The 25,384-nt window shown below is 40.7% G+C and overlaps 1 protein-coding gene across 5 annotated transcripts in view; it reads right to left on the bottom strand.

Moving 5' to 3' along the window:
- The window catches only part of NCAPD3 (non-SMC condensin II complex subunit D3), a 71,706-nt gene that overhangs the window by 45,220 nt on the left and 1,102 nt on the right, over positions 1-25,384 (bottom strand). Inside the window, exons 2-15 of one of the 5 annotated variants that reach the window (XM_017949139.3) lie at positions 25,162-25,300; positions 23,122-23,226; positions 21,873-22,027; positions 18,325-18,487; positions 11,705-11,889; positions 10,741-10,905; positions 10,576-10,637; positions 10,295-10,382; positions 8,112-8,245; positions 6,428-6,500; positions 5,581-5,706; positions 5,179-5,440; positions 4,393-4,449; positions 4,060-4,149 (exon numbers count right to left, since the gene is read on the bottom strand). In XM_017949139.3, coding sequence (XP_017804628.1) covers positions 4,060-4,149; positions 4,393-4,449; positions 5,179-5,440; positions 5,581-5,706; positions 6,428-6,500; positions 8,112-8,245; positions 10,295-10,382; positions 10,576-10,637; positions 10,741-10,905; positions 11,705-11,889; positions 18,325-18,487; positions 21,873-22,027; positions 23,122-23,226; positions 25,162-25,225 — 1,729 coding nt within the window. In that variant the 5' untranslated portion in view covers positions 25,226-25,300. Of the gene's footprint in view, positions 1-4,059; positions 4,150-4,392; positions 4,450-5,178; positions 5,441-5,580; positions 5,707-6,427; positions 6,501-8,111; positions 8,246-10,294; positions 10,383-10,575; positions 10,638-10,740; positions 10,906-11,704; positions 11,890-18,324; positions 18,488-21,872; positions 22,028-23,080; positions 23,227-25,161; positions 25,301-25,384 lie in introns of those variants that run through there. The other 4 variants (XM_021926769.2, XM_031652796.1, XM_009187703.3 and 1 more) reach the window with 4 other exon arrangements.

The following is a 25,384-nucleotide window of genomic DNA, read 5'->3' as shown; positions in this document are numbered from 1 at the left end:
ACTCCCTTATCAGCCCAGAGCAATTCACAAAACTCACTCTATTATTTTCCTCCCACATACAGGCAGTCCCTGACTTAGGGTTTTCTGATTTTGCCATAATGTGACAGCAATGCACATTCAAACCATACTTTAAAGAGTTCTGAATTCTGCTCACTTCCCAGCTAGTGACGTGCAGGACAATACACTCTCATGATACTGGGCAGCGAGAGTAGCTCCCCGTCAGCCACCCCATCAAAAGGGGACAACAGAGAGTCTCCAGTGTGCTGTGCTGCCAACATTTTTTGGATAAGATGTCTTGTGTTATGTAAGTAGAGTTCTAAGCCACTGCCCTCAGTTACTTTGCACTGAGATCTCTCCTGCATAACACGCACTAGACACATTAATAAACTTGTTTGTCTTGTTACAGGGGTCCATCCCAAGGAAGAACTCATGAGGACTAAAGAAGTTATTTCCCTTCTCCTACACTAGAACACAACAGCAATCAACACAGTGTGGTACATAAAGACAGACATATAGATTAATGAAATAAAATTCTATTAATATAGAATATAGAGCACACGAGCTTATACAAGTCAGTCAAGTGATTGTTTTACAAGAGTGCTACGACACTCAAAGGTGAAGGAAGAGGCTGAAAGAAACAGTGCTATGTCAACTGGATAGTCACATGCAAAGGAGTGAAGCTGGACCCTCTATATCACAGCATATGCAAAAATTAACTGAAATTTGATCAAAGACCTAAATGTGAGAGCTAAAACTATAAAACCGTTAGAAGAAAACACAGGAGTAAATCTGTGACTTTGGATTACACGGTGATTTCTTAGCTATGTGATACCAAAAGCACAAGTAAAAAAAGAAAGAGATAAATGGGACTTCATCAAAATTAAAATGTTCCGTGCCTTATCATAGAACACCATCTGAAAAGACAACCCACAGAATGGGACAAGTATTTAAAAATCATATACGTGATAAAGTATATATATAAAAATAACTCAACTCAAAAATAAAAGACAACCCAATTAAAAAAAGGGCAAAGGGCTTGAATAGATATTTCTCCCAGGAAAGCGTATTAATATGGCCAATAAGCCTAAGAAAATTTACTCAACATCATTAGCCATTAGGGAAATGTAAATCAAAACCACAAGTAGATACCACTTCATACCCACAAAGATGGCTAAAATAAAAAAGATGGACATGGCAAGTGTTGGTAAGAATGCAGAGAAATAGGATTATCATACACTGCTAGCAGGATTGTAAAATGGTGTGGCCACTTTGAAAAAGTTTGGTGGTTCCTCAAAATGTTGAATATGGAGTTACCATATGATCCAGCAGTTCTGCTCCTAGGTAAACAAACACTCAAGGGAATGAAACCACGTATCTATACAGAAACTCACACAAGAATATTTATAGCAGCATTAGTCACAATAGTCAAAAAGTGAAAACAACCCAAATGTTCATCAGCTGATGAATGAATAAACAAAATGTGGTGTATCCTTATAATTGACTATTATTCAGCACAAAAAGGAATGAAGTACTGATACACGCTACAACATGAATGAACCTTGAAAACATGCTAGGTGAAAGAAGTCAGACACAAAAGACAACATAGTACATGATTTCATTTATGTGGAATGTCCCGAAAAGGCAATTTTTTATTTTTTAATTGTTTTAGACAGAGTCTCGCTCTGTCGCCAAGCTGGAGTGCAGTGGTGCAATTTTGGCTCACTGCAACCTCCACCTCCTGGGTTCAAGCAATTCTACTGCCTCAGCCTCCTGCGCAGCTGGGACTACAGGCGTGTGCCACCATGCCCAGCTAATTTTTTATATTTTAGCAGAGACGGGTTTTCACCATGTTGGCCAGGATGGTCTCAATCTCCTGACCTCGTGATCCTTCCGTCTCGGCCTCCCAATGTCCCGGGATTATCGACGTAAGCCACCACGCCTGGCCCAGAATAGGCAATTTTATAAGGAAAGAAAATTGGCTGCCAGTGGTAGAAGGAAGGGGTCATGGGGAGTGACTGCTAATGGGAACGGGGTTTATTTTTCAGCTGATGATATGTTCTGGAATTAGTCTGTACAATCTTGTGACTATACTAAAACAACTAAATTATACACTTTAAATGGTGAATTTTATGGTGTATCAACTCTTACCTTAATTTAAAAAAAGCAGAGCATTTGGCAAAGTGCATGGCATCTAAGTAACTATGCAATTTTTTTTTTTTTTTTTTTTTTTGTTACGGGGACTCCCTCTGTCGCCCCGGCTGGGGTGCCGTGGGGCAATCTCGGGCCCCTGCAAGCTCCGCCTCCCGGGTTCACGCCATTCTCCTGCCTCAGCCTCCCCAGTAGCTGGGACTACAGGCGCCCACAACCGCGCCCGGCTAATTTTTTGTATTTTTTTAGTAGAGACGGGGTTTCACCGTGGTCTCGATCTCCTGACCTTGTGATCCGCCCGCCTCGGCCTCCCAAAGTGCTGGGATTACAGGCGTGAGCCACCGCGCCCGGCCGCAAATTTTTTAATGTACAATTAATGCCAACAATGTATGTCCTTTCAGCTTATGAACAACACACTGGAAACATGGGCTCTTTGCATCCCCTAGCTTTCATAATTTTTAAGCATCATTAAATCACCTCAACTTGATATTGCTTGAAAAAGTCTGTGCCACAGTAAATCCATAACCTATTTAGAGGAAGTCTGGAGCCAACACAAACATTCAGCATTTTTCCAGAGTATATTTTCCTACAACATTTAGAAAACGTGTTTATTATAAATGCAGTTATTGCTCTGAATTTGAGTAATACATGCTAACATCTAGCCTCCCGAACCCAATTTCATGCTGACCTTCTAGGCTGAATAATAAAAGCAGTAATCATCCTCAGGGAGCTTTCTGTACATCTTGGCACCTATCTCCGTGTTCCACATACGTGTGTGTACAAGTGTATATATGAGAACATTTCTGTGCACAAGCACCTGTCTCTCCCCTGCTTCTTAAGAGATGGAGCTCTGTCTCACAGACTTGTGCATCTCCAATGCCTGGAATGCTTTGGGAAGGACCAGATCAATGTTTATTGAATAAATTAATAAACCTCATTATGTAATTAATCCTCTACGTACATGCTCTTTCTCTCTCTTATCTGTCTCTCTCTCTCTTTAAATCACTTTCCTAAATGTTGTTTCTACAGACTCCCCCAACGGTCGTCTGGGAAAGATGGGAGGGTGTTACAACTGGAAAACGACAGACATACCTTAGATCATGCAGCTATTTAGTAACTGAGTTTTGGTACAAAAAAGCAGACTACCCTGCAGTGTTATTTTTATTTTTTATTTTTTAAACAGACTGTCGCCCAAGCTGGAGTACAGTGGTATGATCACAGCTCACTGTAGCCTGGAACTCCTGGGCTCAAGTCATCCTCCCACCTCAGCCTCCTGAGTGGCTGGGACCACAGGTGCACACCACCATGCCCAGGTAATTTTTATATATTTTTTTAAGAGATGGGGTCTTGGCCGGGCGCGGTGGCTCAAGCCTGTAATCCCAGCACTTTGGGAGGCCGAGACAGGCGGATCATGAGGTCAGGAGATCGAGACCATCTTGGCTAACACAGTGAAACCCCGTCTCTACTAAAAAATACAAAAAACTAGCCGGGCGAGGTGGCGGGCACCTGTAGTCCCAGCTACTCGGGAGGCTGAGGCAGGAGAATGGCGCAAACCCGGGAGGCGGAGCTTGCAGTGAGCTGAGATCCGGCCACTGCACTCCAGCCCGGGCGACAGCGCGAGACTCCGTCTCAAAAAAAAAAAAAAAAAAAAAAAAAAAAAGAGATGGGGTCTTGCCGTGTTGCCCAGGCTGGTCTTGAACTCCTGGGCTCAAGTGATCTGCCGGCCTCAGCCTCCCAAAGTGCTGGGATTATGGGATTACAGGCATGAGTCACCATGCCCCGCCAGATGTTTCAACTCTTAGGGTGAATAAATCAGAAAAAAAACAAAAACAAAAAACCAAGGTTTTAGACTCTACTTACGGTTGTCTGAAATCCAGCAGCATTACCTGACAGAGATAAAATCTGACATACCTCCAGATCCAACTGTTTCACCACTGCAGTCTATGTTGATCTCCCCTGAGGGTTCGGAATGGTTAGATGTCCGCCCTTGGTAGGAAAGAGCTTTTTTTAAAAAAAAAAAAAGTACAGTCATTAAGCTAAAAATGTGTTATACTTTTAATAACATTAGCAGGGCACGTTATTCATTTAAGTTACAACATTATTACTGAAACGAATTTCAACTTCTCTGATGAAAAAAGTACAATGTTAAAGTAGGTAAATAAGGAGGTAGGAGAAACATTTTAAATATTCCACAAATTTTTGAAAGATAATCATTCAATATTTGAAAACGTATTGATCCATTACCTGATGAATTTCTCAGTAAGGTACCAGAGTGACTCTCTATTCCTGAAAACGTAGGACCTAAAAACAAGAAGAAAGATAAGGAACAAAGTCAGTATCACAAACTGACTAAATATCCACAGAGGAACCAAAATCAAGATAATTAGGCTCAAAGACAAGGCAAATAGATTCTAAATTGCTGACAACTGGTAACGTTCTTCTTGGGTATGCATTGAAACGGAGATTCATCCTAACACGACCAATGCCCACCTATGCAAAGCAACAGTAAAGGTAGCCTTTTAAAAGGCCTTGCAAGGCCGGGCGCGGTGGCTCAAGCCTGTAATCCCAGCACTTTGGGAGGCCGAGACGGGCGGATCACGAGGTCAGGAGATCGAGACCATCCTGGCTGACACGGTGAAACCCCGTCTCTACTAAAAAATACAAAAACTTAGCCGGGCGAGGTGGCGGGCGCCTGTAGTCCCAGCTACTCGGGAGGCTGAGGCAGGAGAATGGCGTAAACCCAGGAGGTGGAGCTTGCAGTGAGCTGAGATTCGGCCACTGCACTCCAGCCTGGGCGACAGAGCGAGACTCCGTCTCAAAAAAAAAAAAAAAAAAAAAAAAAAGGCCTTGCAAATGTATCAGGCTCACCTATTTAAAAAGTTTACAATAAAATACACTAAAAATGGTTTTAAGGGTAACAACAGATCATACCATACTTATTACTTTTGCCAGAGAAAAGAACGACTCCCTTGCAGTCTTTTCTCAATGAGCACGAGACTGGTTTCCTGTCCCAGCAGTCACCGTACTCACTGTACTCACTGTTCAGCAGCAGCTCCAGAATGCTCTCCGATGCAGGGGTAACAGTCAGCTCCAGACAGTGTGCAAAGCTGGACAGCGCCTTGCTGCGGACAGTAGGCGCCTTGTCTAAGCAACGATCAAACATAATTTCCTGCACCAAGAACTTATGCTTTAAGAACTTCTGATGCTCCAAGGACAGGGCGTTATCCACCTCTCTTTCAGGCAGTTCCAACAGAGCTAAGACAACATCAAGAGTAAAAACCCGGTGTGGGATCTGGTAAAGCAAGATCGTTAAGAATTGCCATCAGATAGGAGTAAGAACCAAAGAACCCTCCTCATTCAGACCTAGAAAAAGAAACCCTTTTAAAAAGAGTTTAAAAAGGACCCAAGGTTTTATGCAGAGCTATCTCCTACCTTGGAACTTCGGGAGTATTTGTAAAGCCAGGCAATGAACATAGCGTACTCCCCACAAGGAAGTTTACTGAGCAGCTGGACTAGGGACTGGGCTGCAAAAGTACGATACTCTGATTTATCTACCACCTGAGAAGCAAAAACAGAAGTTGACCAACCAATATCCACCTGCAGGATGGCTGAAACATACTTTGTAAAACAAATTGAAAATCAGTGAGTGTAACTAGTTCAATGATCTTTAAATGCTAGGTAAATGACTAATAAATTTTAGGTTTGAGATCCCTTGAAAACTACTCTAAAGGAAATCTATAAACCATCTCTCCAGAAAAACACACACACAAATTTAGTATACAATTTCAGAGAGTTTTTAGATCCCCAGGTTTCATAAGGTTCAAATTAAGAATCATTTGTCTAAATGGTTATAAAAATGTAAGAGCTCATCATGGAAATTTGAACACTGGATGTTTGATAATATTAAGGAATTACTGTGAAAGGATATGATGGAATTTGCTTCAAAACACAATCCAGTATACACATGTTGGGGGATGTGGGGTAGGGGTTTCAGTGACACAAAACTGTGGAAGGTGTTGATGGGTATGTGGTGGTTTACCATCCTCTTCTCCCTGTTTCTGTGTGTATGTTCAACATTTTTCCAAAATAAAGTGTTCTTTTTTTTAATAGAACACTTTTGTCTAGAGGACCATCTAGCGAACATTAAATAAAACCACTTTAAGTAACAATGCAGACTCATTCCCAAGAATACACACACACACACCACACACACACACACAAAATTATCTTCACACGTGATATACTTCTATGTTATTAATATTACTAAGGCAAACGGTACCTTGGCACAGATGTGCTGCAGTAAGATACGGAGGACTGGGAATATACTCTCCTTTAACTCATCCACAAGGGAGCTTTTTAAAAGAAAAACACATCTACTGTTCACAATACAGTCAGTGACTGTCCTCAAAAACCACTCCTCCTATATTTAGAAATCCCAGTTATTAGAACACTCTACCCTCGCACTGTAAGAGTGGTTTCAGTAGAATAAAGAGTGAAGACATAAAACGTCATCGTAGAAAACTGTGAAGTAGTTCCCGTGCAGTTTCGAGAGCTGCTGCAGAGCAGCTAAGTCATCAGGAAAGAACAAAAATGCAATCTTCATACAATTCTTTTGACTACTTACTAAATTTCGTATTAAGATGTAAAATGTATCCTTTTGGGATAAATACAAAAATTGACTAAGACACAGTACCACCTCATGGTTGCTCAGTGAAATGCATTAGTAACACTGCTTCTCCAAACTTTAACCCAAGAAGAAATTTCTTTTTTTTGGAGATGGAGTTTTCCCCTTGTTGCCCAGGCTGGAGCGCAATGGTGTGATCTTGGCTCACTGCAACTTCCGCCCCCCGGGTTCAAGAGTTTCTCCTGCCTCAGCCTCCCAGGTAGCTGGGATTATAGGTGCCTGCCACCACACCCGGTTTCTGTATATCAACAGGGTTTCACCATGTTGGCCAGGCTGGTCTTCAACTCCTGACCTCAGGTGATCCACCTGCCTTGGCCTCCCAAAGTGCCAGGATTACAGGCATGAGCCACCGCCCCCGGCCTTAAGAAGAAATTTCTACAATGCCCAGACTTGATCCACTTTTAGTGATGTTTATCTGTAACATTACATGAAGACTATTGAGACTGGTGTATAAGAAACTCTCATGGAAAAAACAAAATGACAGTGTTTTCATTTAAAACATTTTAGTTACTTAATGTTTTAAAAAGCCCTTAGTGAGAGACATTTGCTCAGTCACAAGATGACATCATCCGCACCCCATGTCTCCAACTAAACTGCATGCTGTGCACACCTAAGGATGCACACACTTGCACATACGTACGTCTTGGCACCACCTCCATGCTGCACGCCAAAAATTAGTGAAGGAGGGAAAGAAAAGCCAATGACACAGCACACATATCCTTGCCAATGAAGCTAAGGCATGAGAGTTTTTAAGTGAAGCTGAGTGATCCAAGAGGGGAAAAGCAGTCTAATGATTATTGCTATGGAGGTAAGAAGCAACTCAACCCTTTCCTTCAAGTCATTTCTATAGGGAGAAAGGAATAGAAAAGTGCAAAGAAACAAGAAAAAAGTGGCAAAGAACAAAAGCAAAGAGCTACAACACAGAGAGCAACAGAAAAGGGAAAGAGGCGGACTGGCTGCAGTAAAGCAGACAAGGGAAAGGAGGAGAGGCCACTATCCTCTCTCTGAAGCTGACCCACAGATTGAGTGCAAACAAGCTGGAGGCTGGCTCCGGCCGGTGCTCTGAAGATTCCTATCTCTTTAACAATGTCCCAGCTAGGAGCCTACTAACAGAGACCCAGACACATAAAGCACATTAGCTACGAAGTGCTTGGTTTTTACCCCCAAAACCACCATCAGGCCGGAAATTTTAACTCTACATGTATCAGAAATCTCAGTGCAGGGCCCAGAGTACTGAGGGAGACTGACAGGGCAAAAATTCACAATTTGTGTGCTTCACCTGATAAACTGGACCGCCTGGTTTCTACAATTGATGACTTGGGAGGTAATAGCAAGGGGGGCACGATGGGATCCTTCACCAACTTCTAACATTAATATTACACTGAGCATTTGATGGAAAACACAACTGATAACCTAGAACAGAAAAGAAAATTCAATTTAAGATCGGATAGAGAACACAAGGGTCCCAAACATAGTGATGCAGACTGTAGTAAACCATTTCAAGCCATCTGAAGGTAGGTCAGGTTGGCATAATTACTGGCTGAACACTGGGGATATATTTCTTAAACAATGAGCAGGTATACAATAAATGCACAATGTAAACAGTGTGAAAGAATGGCTGACAGATAATACGCCTGATAAAAACAATACCTAGTCTCTCTCCCCACCCACTGCATATCATAACCCAGAATTTAGGACAAATAGGGAATTAACTGTCATTTACAAATGGCAAAGAATGCTACTAATGTTCCTCTATTTAAAAGGGAAAAGAATGATACTTTACAGCTGCTTTTTGCCTCCAGTTTACAAAGCACTTTCCAACATATCATCTCAAATAACACAGTCACTAATTAATTTATTCATCCAATAAATAAAACATTTACTGAAAACCAAGTAAGTGGTAGGTATTGCATTAAGCACTTTCACCTACATAGCTAGATTTTACTATATATATATATATATATGAAATATACATTTAATTTTAAACCTTACAACAATTCCATGAGGTAAGCAGGACATGTATAATTTCCACTACACAGATATTTTAAAAAAGCTCCAAAGGTGAGCTGTCCAAGATCAAATAATTAAAGATAAGGCTAAAACCAAGACTGCCTGACATCAAGTCAATACTTTCACAATTAAAAAACAAATACTGGCCGGGCACGGTGGCTCATGCCTGTAATTCCAGCACTTTGGGAAACTGAGGTGGGTGGATCACGAGGTCAAGAGATCAAGACCATCCTGGCCAACATGGTGAAACCCCGTCTCTAAAAACACAAAAATTAGCTGGGCGTGGTGGTGCGCACCGGGGAGGCAGAGGCTGCAGTGAGCCGAGGCTGTGCCACTGCACTCCAGCCTGGCGACAGAGCGAGACTACGTCCCAAAACAACAACAACAACAAAAAACACCATCTTTAGAGACACGGTAGACCTAAAGGGATAAATTTTCCCATCCATTTTATTGTTTAAAATATTTAAAAGGGCATGGGAATTAAAAACATTACTACAAATGTTACCACATTCATATTTCAAGCACACAGAAGTGATAAAGATATAAAACTTATAAAATACCAAATGTTTCTAAACAGCAGGCATTGTGCTCGGCATGTGACATGCTCAACTTCATTTAATTCTGTGACAAATCTATAAGGAAGGTAAGACTTTGGTACTTTTTGTCCACAAGTGAAATCTGACACTTTAGCAAGGTTGAACGACTCATTCCAGGACCCCCAGCTAGTAAGTGGTGGAGTCAGAATTCAAACACAGACGTGCAGAGGCCCAAGTCTCCCCCAAAACATCTTCTGAACCACGTTACCGCCTCTGCAAGTTAACTGTGTCACAGATACCAAAAGCCACCTGACCTTGGTCTACCACATTTTTTGCAAAATCTTATTGTTTTATTTAAGACGTCTAAGTTTAGTAACACCATAATGCACAACTAACTCTAACTCCAAAGTTTACAGTAGTGATAATATTGAGGTAACTTGGGGCAAAACCCAGTTATCAATGCTAACCAGGGATGACAACCTACAAAATTTCTGTAGAATATCCACAAAAATAATACAACTACTAATAGAAATACTGAAGCACACATGAATTGCCAAGGGAAACTGGAAAATTCTGACTATTCCACTTTTCAAAATGATTTGGGAAATATTCCTATAGAAGTAACTGTTCAGTAGCTTATCTGTTCCTCCAATTTTATTCACAGCAGAACCATTTTTTCTAACTGGAGCCTAACAATAATTTGCTGCAGCCACCAAGTATTCTGATATAAACTTGGCAATAAAGAACAGAGAGCAAATAGAAATAGTGATACTTTTTATTATGCAAATAATATGTCATGAAAAAGAGCTAGTAAATTGAAATGGCATTATATCAAACGCTTTTAATATATTTCCATCATATGACTGGTGTGCCTTCGATTCAACTAGTAACCAAATTAGGTTCTCATCTCCTTTACCTTATCTCCTTCTCCATGAATGGGAGAGCACAGCAAATACAACCCATGATAAGCCAGTTCTGGTATGTATTTTGCTCGGTTAAGGTCTCTAAAGAAAAAAGACAAAATCTTAGTTAATGGAAATGATTTTACTTGGAATATGTCTTAGTCCTACAAGCCATGTTTAAATGAATAAATTCTACCTGTGTGCCAATTAGGATAAAATGGCATTTCCATTTCTGCTGGAGCAAAAATTAGTATACTATACTTAAATTGTAGCACTGGAAGATTTAATGGCTCACCTGGCTTGTGTAACATGATATTCATGACGAACTGGCTCAAAATTAGTTAATGAAACAAAGACCTAGAAAACAGATATGAAGAAAAGGCCTGATTTTTTCTGCTCATTATTAGCCATAGTCTATATCCTTTGAAGTTGCCCTAAGGTTCCTGGAATTTTCACTTACCTCTATACAATTCTGTACACATTGTGGCTTTTCTTTCAAGGAAAACTTTGGCAGAAGCCTTAAAAAATTCTTTAAAAGGTGAAAGATGGCACTTCGAATTTGAGAAAGGTCCTGGGCAGAAAAACAAATGTTCTCATCTTCTTGTTCTTCTATAATTTCATCCATCTAGATGATGAAGAAATATACAGGTGACTGTAATAAATGCCAAACACTTTGTCGCATGGTTTTCAATTTACCCAAACCAAGTCCAGATAAACTCCAGGCAGGAGCTGACGTTGAGGTGACATGACTTTGACCAGGTGGCGTGACTGTCCTAGGTCTCCTTGGCCACAACAGTAAATCACTGGACTAGATGACCGCTACAGTAGTTTCTAGTTTTGTGTCAATGAGGAATCCTATTTTTCAGAATTTCTGCTGTCTATGAACTTCCATCATCCTACAGTGTCGCATAAGAATATGGAATCAGGCTGGGTGTTGTGGCTCATGCCTGTAACCCCAGCGGGAGGCCAAGGTGAGCAGATCACTTGAGGCCAGGAGTTTGAGACCAGCCTGGCCAACATGGTAAAACCCCATCTCTCAAAAAAAAAAAAAAAAAAAAAGCAAAAATTGGCTGGGTGTGGTGGCACACGCCTGTAGCCCTAGCTACTTGGGAGGCTGCAGCAGGAGAATCACTTGAACCCGTGAAGCGGAGGTTGCAGTGAGCTGAGACTGCACCACTGCACTCCAACCTGGGTGACACAGCAAGACTCTGTCTCAAAAAGATAAAGAAAAAAAAAAGAAAGAAAGAAAGAAAGAAAAATTATATGAATCCCAAGAGACAAAGTAGTATTGGATAGCTTATGATGGTTTAGGACCGTTTGCCTATTACCATGATGCCTGAAACCATATTTAGTATAAAGTCAATCCTTAAATAAGCCAAATCGTGTGTTGGTATATATGTTTTATTACTCAACTTACTTCTTACCTCAATATCTTCTTTCCTGGGTGGCTTTCCCCTTTTTCTATGCCTGCCGGAATTAGCCTGAGAGCTCCTAGGCTGTTCTTTCTTTCTTTTCCGATTCAAGTTAGATTCCTGAGGCCAGCTCTTCTTTAGAGTCTGAATGCATTTGTCAAACATCACTGGGTGGAATACTTGATTGGCTACACTGCCTATTCATAAGGAATAAAGAGTAAGCAGGTTAGATTTAATTGTCTTGAAATGTCTACAACAACAGACGAAAAGTTACAAAGCAAAACACAGGCTTTTCATGACTGTGAATAACAATGAACCTGTAGCAAGAGTACCATTTCCAACGTCAGCCTTAGTAGAGGAGCAACAGCGCTGCATCAGAGATACATAAGAAGATTTCCACATCTGGTCAGGACAGAGTAATTGGCTTTACACTTGTTAACAACTAGAAAACTGGGCAACAATTTATAAAATAACCATTTTAAGACACTGGGCACCAGGCAGCATAAGAAGGGCAATCTCTGAAAAAAGGGAAACAAAGAGGTAAACCCTAAAGTTGCCCCAGTATTGTATCCAGAGGCAATTTCCGGACAACAGCAGATAAATGGTAAATCCACACAAATTATAATCGTCTTACTATGTTGAAAAAGCAGAGTCAGAAACACAGGGTAGATGGAATTTATAGAACAGAAGAACCTACACAGAAAAAGAGTTCTAAGAATCTGCCCAGGATTGAACATAAGCTATGCATGCACAGGGTAAAATTCTAAGACAGACAGCAAAGAAGTATTTCCAGAGAGCAGGAAGATGAATTATTTTCACAACTCACACAAGGCTCAGATACATTGAGTTGTGGCCAGCCAGAGTGGAGTGACCTTGTTAAGCACCTAGAGCATTCAGTAGAGACCTCAGAACAAACACACCTTAACAGTAGGGCTAAACCAGATGTAGTGTAAAGGCTACTTTATATCTGCCCTAATAAAGCTTTAAAACAAGCCTCAAAAGGATCAAGTTAATCCACCAATAGCTGCCTATCAAAACATACTTCAATAGTATTTAAAGGAAAACAACAAAATCCAGACACTCAACAACATTCCAAATGCCCAACATCCTGGCTGAGGGCAGTGGCTCACGCCTGTAACCCCAACACTTTGGGAGGCTGAGGTGGGTGGATCACTTGAGCCCAGGAGTTTGAGACCAGTCTGGGCAACACAGCAAAATCCTGTCTTTACAAAAAATACAGGGGGTAAAAAAACAACAAATGTTCAGCATCTGGTAAAAAAAATTACAGGGAATGCTAAGAAGCAGGAAAATGTGCCCCATAGGAAAAATCAGTCAATAAAAGCAGCCCAGGAAATGACAGAGATAATGAAACCAGCTGATAACAACCTTAAAGCAGCTCAAGAATTAAAACATTATCATGAGGAGAGAAATGAAAAAAAAAAAAAAAATTTAAAGAAGCAAACAGAAGTTTCTTGATCTGAAAAAGAAACATTCACTAGATGAGCTTAATAGTGGCTTGGTTATTACTGAAACAAAGATAAGTGAACTTGAAGATACAGCAGGAGCATAGAAACCAAAAAGCTAATAAAGACTCAGTGACCCACGGGAGAACATCATGCAGTCTAACACAGGAGTCACTGAAGTCCCAAAAAAGGGGAAGGAAGACATTTGAAGAAAGAGTCATTGAAAAATTTCCAAGTTTGTTGAAACTATTAAGTCCACAGATCCAAGAAACTCAATGAACTCAATCGCAATAAGCACAGAGGAAATCACAACAAAGCATAGATAATCCAACCAAAAAGCAAAACAAAGTTAACTCAGAATTTTATATTCAGCAAAAAGATTCTTGAAGGTGAAATAAATACAATCGAAATCTGATAGGGTTTATGGCTTGCAGACCTGCACTAAAAGAAATGTTTAAAAATAAACAGTTCTTCAGGCTGAAGGAAAATTATATGAGATTAATCTTTCAAATATAAAAGCTGTTTATCTTGTTTTTAAAAAATTCCATAAAAGACAGTTAAAGAAGTATTAATGAAATGTACGCTTTATAACATGTAGAAAAAATAACACACAAAGAACAGGAGAGGAGAAAGGAAAATATGCTTTGTTTTGGTTGTTGGTGTGTGTGTGTGTGTGTGTGTGTGTGTGTGTGAGAGATGGAGTCTCGCTCTGCTGCCCAGGCTGCAGTGCAGTGGTGTGGATCTCAGCTCACTGCAACCACTGTGTGTGTGTGTGTGTGTGTGTGAGATGGAGTCTCGCTCTATTGCCCAGGCTGGCGTGCAGTGGTGTGGATCTCAGCTCACTGCAACCTCTACCTCCCAGGTTCAAGCGGTTCTCCTGCCTCAGCCTCCTAAGTAACACGTGTTACCACATTGGGCTAATTGTTGTATTTTTTTTTTTCTCTTTTTTTGTAGAGATGGGTTTCACCACGTCGGCCAGATTGGTCTAGAACTCCTGACATCAAGCAATCTGCCCACAGCAGCCTCCCAAAGTGCTGGGATTACAGGCATGAGCCACCTCGCCCAACCTAGGAAAATACACTGTTTTAAGGTTGTTCTTACATCATATATAAATTGGGAGAATATTATCTGAAGATAAACTGTGAGAAGTGCCTACTGCATACACAAAGCAAGCACACAAAACATACGCACACATGCCAAAGAGTATAGCTAATACACCAAAAAGAGACAAGGGATACTAAAATCCAAAACTAGGCAGGAAGAGGAAAAAATTGAGCAAAAAACCTTTTTTAAAAAATAGAAAATAAATAGAAAAATGGCAGACACCCAACTATATTGATAATTACTCTAAATGTAATCAGCTAAACAATTTAAACATTCTGATATAAAAGCAAACATTGTCAGAAAGAAGCATGACCAAATGAGCTGGGATTTCACCATGTTGGCCAGGCTGGTCTTAAATGCCTGCCTGACCTCAAGTGATCCGCCCGCCTCGGCCTCCCAAAGTGTGGGATTACAGGTGTGAGCCACCGTGTGTGGCCCCGTCTCTCTTAAAAAAAAAAAAAAAAATGAAAGAAAGAAAAAGAAAAACCATGACCACATGACAGGCAGTCTACAAGAAAACCTTTAAATATAAACATATGGATAGGTTACAAATAAAAGCATGAGAAATGATGTACCAACCAAGGATAAATCTTAATATAACTATAGTGGCTATCTTAATATTAGACAAAGTAGACTTCAAGACAAGGAATACAACCAGACAAACAAGGATATAACATAATACTAAAAGGACCAATCTACCAGGAAGACATGACAATCATAAATACATCCATATCTGTCAGACTTTCACAATATCTTAAGTTAAAAGAATTGAGAGGAGAAATAGATAAACTGATAATTATTCTTAGAGATTCCAACATTCCTCTCTCAATAACAGATAGAACAAATAAGCAGAACATCAGGAAGCATATATAACCCTTGAATAACACTTGCAACCAACTGACATTTACAGAATACTAGACCTAACTGACATTTACAGAATACTAGATCCAACAAAGGCAAGGTATGCATTCTGCTAAAAGTGCAAATAGAAGATTCACCAAATTAGACTCTAGGTCCATTAAAAAAAAAAGGCACAAATAAATAATTTAAAAGTATCATAATCATATAATATTCTCTGATCCCACCAATTAAAAATCAATTACAGTAAGATTTCAGTAAAGTTCAAATATTTGGAAAATAAACTCAATTTACTAAACAACTCAGAGATGTAAGAAATGACAAGAAAAATTACAAAATCATTTTGACCTGCACAGCAGTAAAAACACATCATCAAAATTTGTGGGATGCAGATGAAGCTGTACTTGGAGGGACATTTATAGTATGAAATGCTTGTATGAGAAACAAAGAAATATACGTGAGAACAAAGATCTAAGCATCTACCTTAAAAAGTCAGAGTAAGAGCAAATTAAACCCAAACAAGAAAGGAAATCATAGCCATAAGACCAGAAACCAATGAAACAAGAAAGGGACAAACAACAGAAATCAATTAATGACATCAAAAGGGGGTTCTCCAAAGTGAACAGTAAAATGAATAAATCTCGATCTAGATTGATCAAGAAAAAATGAAACACAAATCACCAACATCAGGGATGAGAGGAGATCACCAGAAATTCGACAAACATAAACCTCTTTCAAAAAACTCCAGGCCCAGATGACTTCACTAGTGGGTTCTACCAAACATCTGAGGAAAAAAGAAAACTCAAAATCTGCCAAAATACAGAAGAGAAGAGAATACTATGTAACTTATTCTATGAGAATGGTATTACCAAGATACCAATTCCCAAACCAGACAAAAATATATCAAAAAAAGAATATCCCTTATGAATACAGACAGAAAAACCTTCAACAAAATATTAGCAAACACTCTGACAACATATAAACACCGTGACCAAGGTCATACAAAATTGGTTTAATATGTGAAAATCAATCAATGTAATATACTATATTAGAATAAGAAACAAAAACCACATGATCACTTCACAAGTGCAGAAAAGCAAATGACAAAATCCAACAGCCTTTCATAATGAAACACTCAGTAAAACAGGAATAACAACTTAACAAAGGCCATCCTGAGAAACCCACAGATAACATCATATCTAAAGGCAAGACTGGATGCTTTCCCCTTAAGATCAGGAATAGACAAGGATCCCCACGCTCCCCTTCTATTCAACATTGTACTGGCGGTTCTAGCCAGGGCAAATAAGTAAGAAAAATAAATAGAAAGAACCCAGACTAGAAAGAAAGAAGTAAACCTGTGTCTATTCACGGATGACGTGATCTTACACAAAGAAAACCCTGTTGGAACCAACAGATGAGTTTCGCAAGGTTCTAGGATACAAGATAATCAAAATCAATTTTGCTTCTATACACTACTAATAAAACAATCCAAAATAAAATTAAGGGAACAATTTCATTTACATTAGCACTGAAAATAATACTTAAGAATAAATTTTAAAGAGGAGATGCAAGAGTTGCGCCCCGAAAATTACAGCGCATTATTGAAACAAATTAAAGAAGATCGACAATAAATGGAAAGACATCCTACAGCCAGTGATTAGAAGACCTAACGTTGTTAAATTGGTAATACTTCACAAACTCATCTACAGTTTCAATGCAATCCCTGTCAAAACCGCAGCTGGCTTTTTTGTTGTTGCAAAAATTCACATGCAGATCCTAAAATTCACATGGAAATGCAAGGGAGGCAGAACAACCAAAATGATCTTGAAAAAGAAGAAGATACTGTGATCGAATATTAAGTATTGACAGTATCTCAATCATGAACCCAAAACATTTAAAAACAGAACTGCAAGAATACGGCTTGCTGGAAAGCTGCAAGTGGCCCACACAATTAGTAACAGCCACCTCTTTGCTCTGGCATAAATCTCAACCTTAATCAGAAGAAACTGCATCTGGCAAGATGACAGTGAAATGGGTTTCTAAAACCACTACTTTTTTGAGAAAGGGTCTGGTTACAACTGAGACACTGCTTAGCAACAAAATCCTTTAGGAACTTACTCATTTCCAAAGTCATTATGGGAGCATTAACAATAACACAAACCAATGTTCAAGGCTTTAAATATAATACCTTTTTGCCCATTCCCAGATCATATGGAATACACCCTGAGCATTAATTACAAATGCTAATATAAACAAAGAGAAGCAGCAAGGTGAGTGATCTTGTCATTTTCTTTTCCATATGAACTCTGGGTTACTGAACTCAATCTCTACCTTCCACTCTCTCTCACCTTGGGTTTGGAGTAGGGAAGAGAATGGATTTCACCGTCACAGGAGGAAAGGCCTCCTCAGTGCTCTGACAATAAAGTAAAACAGTGCTCGAACACAGACTCCTGGTCAGTGCCCTCCTTCACGTATTACTAGCTGCTTTCCTGCTTTCTTGATTAGAATGGTTTTAACCTATTTTTCAACATCAACATCGGAGAGGTAAAAACAATGACTCCTCACAGCAGTATTTCTCAGTCTAGACAAGGAATCATGAGGAGAAAGGGCAGTATCAGAACTGTAGACGGCGATGGCAGAGGGCGGGCGCGGAGCTCTCGCGGTGCTCCTCAGACGGCGATGGCGGGGGGAGACCGCGGAGCTCTCGCGGTGCTCCTCAGACGGCGATGGGCGGGGGCGGGCGCGGAGCTCTCGCGGTGCTCCTCAGACAGCGATGGCGGGGGCGGGGGCAGAGCCCTCGCGGTGCTCCTCAGACGGCGATGGCGGGGGGCGGCCGTGGAGCTCTCGGGGTCCTCCTCAGACAGCGATGGGTGGGGGGGCGGGCGCGGAGCTCTCGCGGTGCTCCTCAGACGGCAATGGCAGAGGGCAACGGCGGAGGGCGGGCGTGGAGCTCTCGCGGTCCTCCTCAGATTATTTTTATTCGTTTATAGATAGCATAATTTTGGATTTGAAAAAAAAAAGGGAAGGTTTTCAAAGACCTACAACATGCCATGTACTTTACAGACTTGCTCCTCAGAACAACTCTCTGCCATGGGTTAGCACTGCCCCGTTTATAAGTGAAGAAACAAGAAACAAAGTATAAGAATTGAAAAATGTAGAAAGAAAAAAGTGACAGAAGATTTATCCTATCATATCAGGTCTACATACCTGGTACTTCTAGCAGCAAAAAGTAAAGCCCAGCAGCGTGAAGGCCATATTCTCGATACTGTACACTGACATTTGTCTTATGAACTATTTGAACAAAATGATAGAACAATGCCACCAGTGTACTATGGGAAACATTGTTCTCAATGAAGAAGGTCCAGACACTCTGTGGGGAGAGGGCAAATCACAAAAGCCAGTCATCAGAGAAATGGAAACATCAATTATTTGATTTTTGTAAGTTCTTGGTGCCTTACAAAAAGAGGAATAGACTAGCCTGGTTCCTACTGCTAAATGTTTACCATCTTCAAAGGGACTGAAACAAAATATCAAAATTAAAAATATATTATCAAAAATTACAAAGATAAATATGTATATAACATATTTAAATAATTAAACTTTCAAAAGAATTTTTGGTTAAGTTTGTAGCATATAAACTTCAGAAATTACAGTTTAAAACTACACTAACACTTTTGGGACACCATATATTAGTGATTATTCAGAAAAGTTAATCCCTCTATATTAAAAGGAACTCAAATCCGTTTACCAATAATCACTGAGGAAATCAGAGCCTTTTATTTAAATTTAAATGTTCCGCAGATTGCAGGCAATGGGAGCAGGAAATGAAAGAGATCTCGGAAATAGCCCAGGTAAAGGAGATACACCCTAGGAAAGAAACTACAATTTTACTAATTCTATCATCATTCCATGTTTTCTCCTACTAAACACATGAAGAAGAAATGGGTTATTTTAATAACCTAAACATAGGAACTAAATATGGTTTATCCTTGAGTACCATAACAAAAAAAGGCCCACAAAATTCAAGTGAGCAGAGCACTCTCTTTTCCTTAACTAAAAAACCTGTGGGAGAAATCATCTCCACAGGGCACAATGGCTCATGCCTGTAATCCCAGCACTTTGAGAGGCCAGGGCAGGAGGATTGCTTGAGCCCAGGAGTTTGAGACCAGACAGGGCAACAAAGAAAGATCTTGTCTCCACAAAAAATAAAAAATTAGCTGGGCATGGTGGCACACACCTGTAGTCCCAGCTACTCAGGAGGGTGAGGTGGGAGGCTCGTTTGAGCCCAGTAAGTTGAGGCTGCAGTAAGCTGTAACTGTGCCACTGCATTCCAGCCTGGGTAACACAGCAAGACCCTGGTTTCAAAAAAAAAAAAAGGAAAAAAGAAATCATCTCCTGCCTTCACGTCCTCATTCCACCAGGCTGATTCACGACCCTAAACCCTCTGCTTGCCAGAGCTCTGTGTATGGGGTCACCTTGGCCCCATGTGATCCCACGGCTGCTGTCTCTAGTCTGGGCGTCAGTGGCCCTGCACTCCTTACACTTGACTGCTCCTCCGCAGACCCCTTCCAATCAGCTCTCCATTTCTGTCCTGGCTTCTGCTCCCCCTCGGTTATCTCATGCATCACTGTGCTTCAACCCATACCTCCATTAAAGAATTCTCCTCTCTCTCCTGGTCTCACATTTCTACTACCTGTTTAACTTCCCAAGGATCTCCTCACAGAATCTCAAGTTCAGAAGTCTAAACAGAACTGTTTCTCCATCTGACCTTGCTCTTTTTCCCTCATTCCCCACCTTGGTTAACAGAGTCATCATCTTCCTAGTTTTGAAACCCTGGGGATCACTGACTTCTTTCTTTTTGTAACTCCCTATGCCCAGTCAGTTTAGCACTTCACACCATGTCTTTAAGATATCTCACAAAGGCTTCCTAGTTCACAAGGCCCTATTAATTCTACCTCCAAAATGTCCCTAGTTTTTAGTCTTCCCTTCCAGTTCCCAAAATCGTAACTCTGGACCATGCCATTACTACTACTAACACCTGCATCACCAATACAGTCTCCCAAGGGCTCTCCCTGCGCACAATTTTTTCCCACTTCAGTCCACCTACTGTCAAGAACATCTGCTTAAAACAGATCTATTCATGTTACCTATCTATTGCTCACTGTAACCTCTTTCACACAGGGCTGCTTGTGAGGATTAAATGAGTTAATCCACGCAGGAAGCTTAGAACAAAACCTCATACACACTCTACCAAATATGTTCAAACTCCACTGCCGAACCTCATGTAAAGCTACCCATGACCTACCCTTACTCTACCTTACTGTCCCATCCCACCACACACTTTTTTTTGTATGCCTCTTGACAATTCCTGCATGTTCCCATTGGGTGGCTCCTTCACTAGGACTGCCTTACAACCCAAGCTTCTGCTAGTCATCTGTGAAGATTCACTGCTGGCCACTTTCTTTCTGGAACCTTCCCAACTCTACCATGCTCCCTTTTTCACACCCTATGCAACAAATCTGCACCTCTCTTGGAGCATTTTTCACAGTGTGGTTCGTAGAATATTTCCAGGCGCCCAAATGCCCAGTGGCACTGCACTCTCCACCCCCTGCAGCTGCATGTGGCTGCTGGACCTAATTTGGTTAGTGTTCAAATGTCCACTCTTCCTCCCTGAGGTCCCTGGGGGGGACTTCAACCTAGGGAGATTGTTTCTTAATCCCTACTGTCAACTCAGGTACTTAAGGCAGTGCTTAGCATTATGCTGAAGGGATGTTTAATTAGATGATTTAATTTTGTGATGTGAAACTTGGAAGTGAAATTCTTTTTGTTCATTTAAATGTTTCAGAGATGTTAATATCCAATTAGCTTTTGTTCTGTTTCCCAACCCTTTGGTTTTTTTGAAAACTAACAACTTAAATAATAATTTATATTTCTATGTACTGGATATAACTGAGTATTTACAGGAACTTTTTGGACAAATCTGTTAATTCAACTAGTCATTCCTCAGTTTAGTAATACCAGATTTTCTTTTTTTTTGAGACAGAGTCTCGCTCTGGCGTCCAGGCTGGAGTGCAGTGGTGTGATCTTGGCTCACTGCAACCTCTGCCTCAGCCTCCCAAGTAGCTGGGATTACAGACGCACGCCACCACTACCGGCTAATTTTTGTATTTTTAGTAGAGACGGGGTTTCACCATCTTGGTTAGGCTGGTCTTGAATTCCTGACCTCGTGATCCACCTGCCTCGGCCTCCCAAAGTGTTGAGATTACAGGTGTGAGCCACTGTGCCTGGCCGCAGATTTTCTTAAAGTTAAGGTTAAGGGCATGTCTGAATTGTTATTTGCATTTTCCTTGGTCTAGTTTTCTTGTTTTTGCCTTTATATTTTTCCTTTTTTTTTCTTCTGAGATGGGGTTTTGCCATGTTGCCCAGGCTACTCTCAACCTGAGCTCAAGCAATTGGCCAGCCTCAGCCCCTCAAAGTGCTGCGATTAGACGTGAGTTACCACACCTGGCCTTATACTTTTCCTTTAATTTGCTATTGTAAAAAACGGTTGTGTCTTAAAAAAAAAATCAGACGAGTACCTTGAACCTTCTGGAGGAAAGTTCTTAGGATATTCCAATAAATTAACCACATTCTTTATGTTACTCATATTGTACTCCCTGTGAATTGTACACCAAGAAAGCTAAGTTTTAGATTATAATGACTTTCATCTTCTACTGCTAACACCAAAATTTGGCTAGTTTGTTTTTATTTTTTACCTCCATAGATCCATGTTCTCCAGTAGCAAAGGGTAAAAGGCTTTCATAGAGTTTTGTGAATGCATCCAATCCAGTCTCTATGATCTCTGCTTCTATGCTGGGATCCAAAGGCTCAGTCTCTGTGAAATCCAGTTCCCACACTGTGTCAACCCATTCTAGGGGAAAATGCAATGAAATTTGTAAGTACTCCGTAACAAGTGAAAAAACTAATCACTTTAGATTCCAGGTATGTTCAAGAGGAAAAAAGTTTATTAGTCACAGTTCACATTTAACTTGTTTTAATAATATAGGTGTAGCATAATAAAAGAAAACCAGAAAAGGTTAAGAGAATCTTAAATCACAACTGACACTGGCTATTAAGCTAATCATCTTCTAAGAATATAAAGGAGGAAACACTTTTAAGAGTTTTGGGAAAGGACAGTTCAAAACATTTAGTGATCAGGCTTTCCCATTTGTTCAATCTAGAGAAGAAACAGAGGTTAATCGGATTGCCCAAGATGTTCCTTTGTGAAAATATCATAACCAAGTTAATAAGTGGAAATAAAATATATAGCACTTTATTGGGCCCTTGGACAATAATGTAGCATTTAAAAAACAGACATAATTTCCCCAGGAAGTTTAAAATAGATGAGGCAAGCCAGATTCAGACTCACAGAAATCCTTGGTGACTTTAAAATACACTAATTGAAAGAATGTACATCAAGAGGAGGGATATTAAGACGGCATGCTGGCTGGATTCCTTATCAATCTCTCTTAACTCTAAATCTTCCCATTCTTTTCTTTTTTTTTTTTTTGGATAAACATTTTTTTTTTTAACTTATACTTTAAGTTCTTGGATACAGGTCCACAACATGCAGGTTTGTTACATAGGTATACACATACCATGGTGGTTTGCTGTACCCACCAACCCATCATCTACATTAGTTATTTCTCCTAATGGTATCCCTCCCCTATCCATCCACCCCTCCTTCCCATTCTTTTCTAATAAAGTATATTTCTTCGGTGTTTTCATTGTTATTTTCCCAAACTAAAATTAGGACTAGATGGAAATGTGGACATCTCAAATTATTAATCAGGTGTTCCTTCAAATTAGCATTAAAAGTATTTGCTCACTGCTGATTTAGAGAAGTTGGGCAAGGTATAAATAAAGAAAAAACAGAGATGGGAGCATTACAACGCACTCAGCAAATGAAAATAAAAGGCCTTACACTCAACTAGATCCATCCTTAGAATACAATCTGCTCATCACCTTTTGTCACTTGAACTTGACCCTGGAGGAGGGAGTCTCTGTACCCTAAGTGGCTGTGCACAGCATTCCTTCCAAAGACATGCAATATGCTGCCTGAAAGAAGATCTGAAAAACACAATTGTATCTTTCTAAATTTCCAATAATGTTTTAAAGGTCATTACAGACCACAGCAAAAGTTATCTCACTCCTTTTGGTTTTGCTTATAATCGTTCCCTACTGTAAATACCATCAAATCTAATTTGGATGGCAGTAACTGGCCCTGTTATCTACCACTTGGTCACAGAAGTCTTCAGTGTTGATTGCTGAGTGAGAGTACAGGAGACACTGAGTTAGATTTTTTTTCCTCAATATCTTTACACTATTCAAATCCCTCACTACCTATTTTCTCAGTTGTCGAATGCAGGTAACTTCTGCTCTACTTCACTTAGGATGGAAGAAAAGGAAGAAATACATCACTCATTTACTCAACAAACACTTTGAGAAAATACTAGGGAAGCCACTTACACTTCTAGGGATACAAAGATGAATACTAGAGGGTTCTTGTCCACAAAGATCTCAACATTTCACACTTAGGATACCAAAAAAAGCAGCCTATGATAGAAAAGAGAGCACTGAATTTTGAGTCAGAACAAGGCAAATATCCTGACTTGATCACTTACACGTAATTAGTCTCTCCTTCATCATTGGAAATACAAGATTTTTGTGAAAGATAATGTGTATAAAGGCCCTAACAATGTGCTAACCACATAAAAAGCAGTCAATACATGATGTTTATTATTTTTGCAATGGATGAGTGTTAAAATAATAGATATGTAAAATGTAAAACGCTACAGAGCTTAATAGGGAATATTACTGGAGGAGGAGGAAGAGGCAGAGGAATAAGATTCTTCAATTGGACCTGAAAGAGTTTTGCCAGGCAAATAAATGCAGAAAAGTGCACCCCAGCAGGCACAGTGTAACAAAGCACAAAGGGAAAGAAATTAAAGTGTTTTGAAATGAACAAAATTGTTATAACACAGTTTGCTCGTGGGTATTAGTATCTATTCAGCAGTTATTATGTAGCAGGTACAAAATTTATCTTTACAAAAACCTCTGTGGGGTAGATATTGCACTCCTCATTTGACAAATCAGAAAACAGGGGTTTAGCAAGGAGAAGTAACTTGCACGGTAATACATGGATGCTATGGGGTACAGCCAAGGGAGCAATCCCAGTGTGTCTGACTCCAAAGGTTATACTCTTGAAAAATCAAACTGGAGAGAATGGCAAAGACTTATAAAGTATGCCAAGGATCTGGTCATTTATTTAGGAAACAAAGGGGAAACATTAAAGATGTACAGGCTTGACACATTCAAAGCTGTGTTTTCAAAAGTCGGTCTGCAAAAGTGTGGGGGATGGGCTGGCACAGTTAACATCAGAAAGCAGCTAAAATACTCCTGCAATTGCTCGAGGCTGACTATGATGAAGGCAGTAGCACCAGGAATGGAGCGGGTCGGCCCTGAGACACCTCGGAGGCAGGACAGTGGTGGCAGGCATGAAAGGGGAAGCAGAAATGCCATGACTCCTGGGTTGGTGGCTTGGATAGTGCCATTAGCAGGCTTTGGGAATCCCATTTTCACTCATGTGACGTGTGATGATGTCTGCATGTGAGACATCCAGTTGAACCTATGAACATGAAGTTCAAGAAATAAGTCTGGCCGAAGAAAAAGATTTGCAATTTAAAACCATCTGAATAGGTAAGAATAGATAGGTGCACGAAGAGGTGCACAGGAAGAAGGGGAAGGCCGAGAAAACAGATGCACAAGCGCTAGAAGAGATTGGCCAACATTCGCTTATTCTAAGGGTGGCCTGGCCGGCTTGAACTCCCACGGGAAACCTGGCTGGCCGCAATCCTGGCGTGGCACGGCCCTGGGCACCCCAGGCACCGCCGACAGCCGGGCGCCCCCACCCCGCCCCCACCCGCACCACGGCCCGGGCTTAGGCGTCGTCGGGGACGCAAAGGACCCCCGCCCTGCCAGGGCCTCGCGGCTGCGTCTGCTCACCGAGTCTAAGATCCAGCGGACACCACGGCTGCAGGCCGCTACCAAGGCCCCGCAGCGCCACCATGATCCCCAGGCCACCGGCTCGCCGCCGCCGTGCTCAACTTTCAAAGCTCGCTCCCGCGCGCGCGCCGAGTCGTTCCTGCGGACCAATCACAACGTACAGAATTTCCCACCGGCCAATCACCGCACCGAGCCGTTTCCATTCGCTCAACCAATCACCTGC

Source organism: Papio anubis, chromosome 12 (genome assembly GCF_008728515.1).
Source record: "Papio anubis isolate 15944 chromosome 12, Panubis1.0, whole genome shotgun sequence".
Taxonomy (NCBI): domain Eukaryota; kingdom Metazoa; phylum Chordata; class Mammalia; order Primates; family Cercopithecidae; genus Papio; species Papio anubis.
The sequence above is the reverse complement of the archived record's forward strand: the minus strand, read 5'-3'. Positions and strand labels throughout refer to the sequence as shown.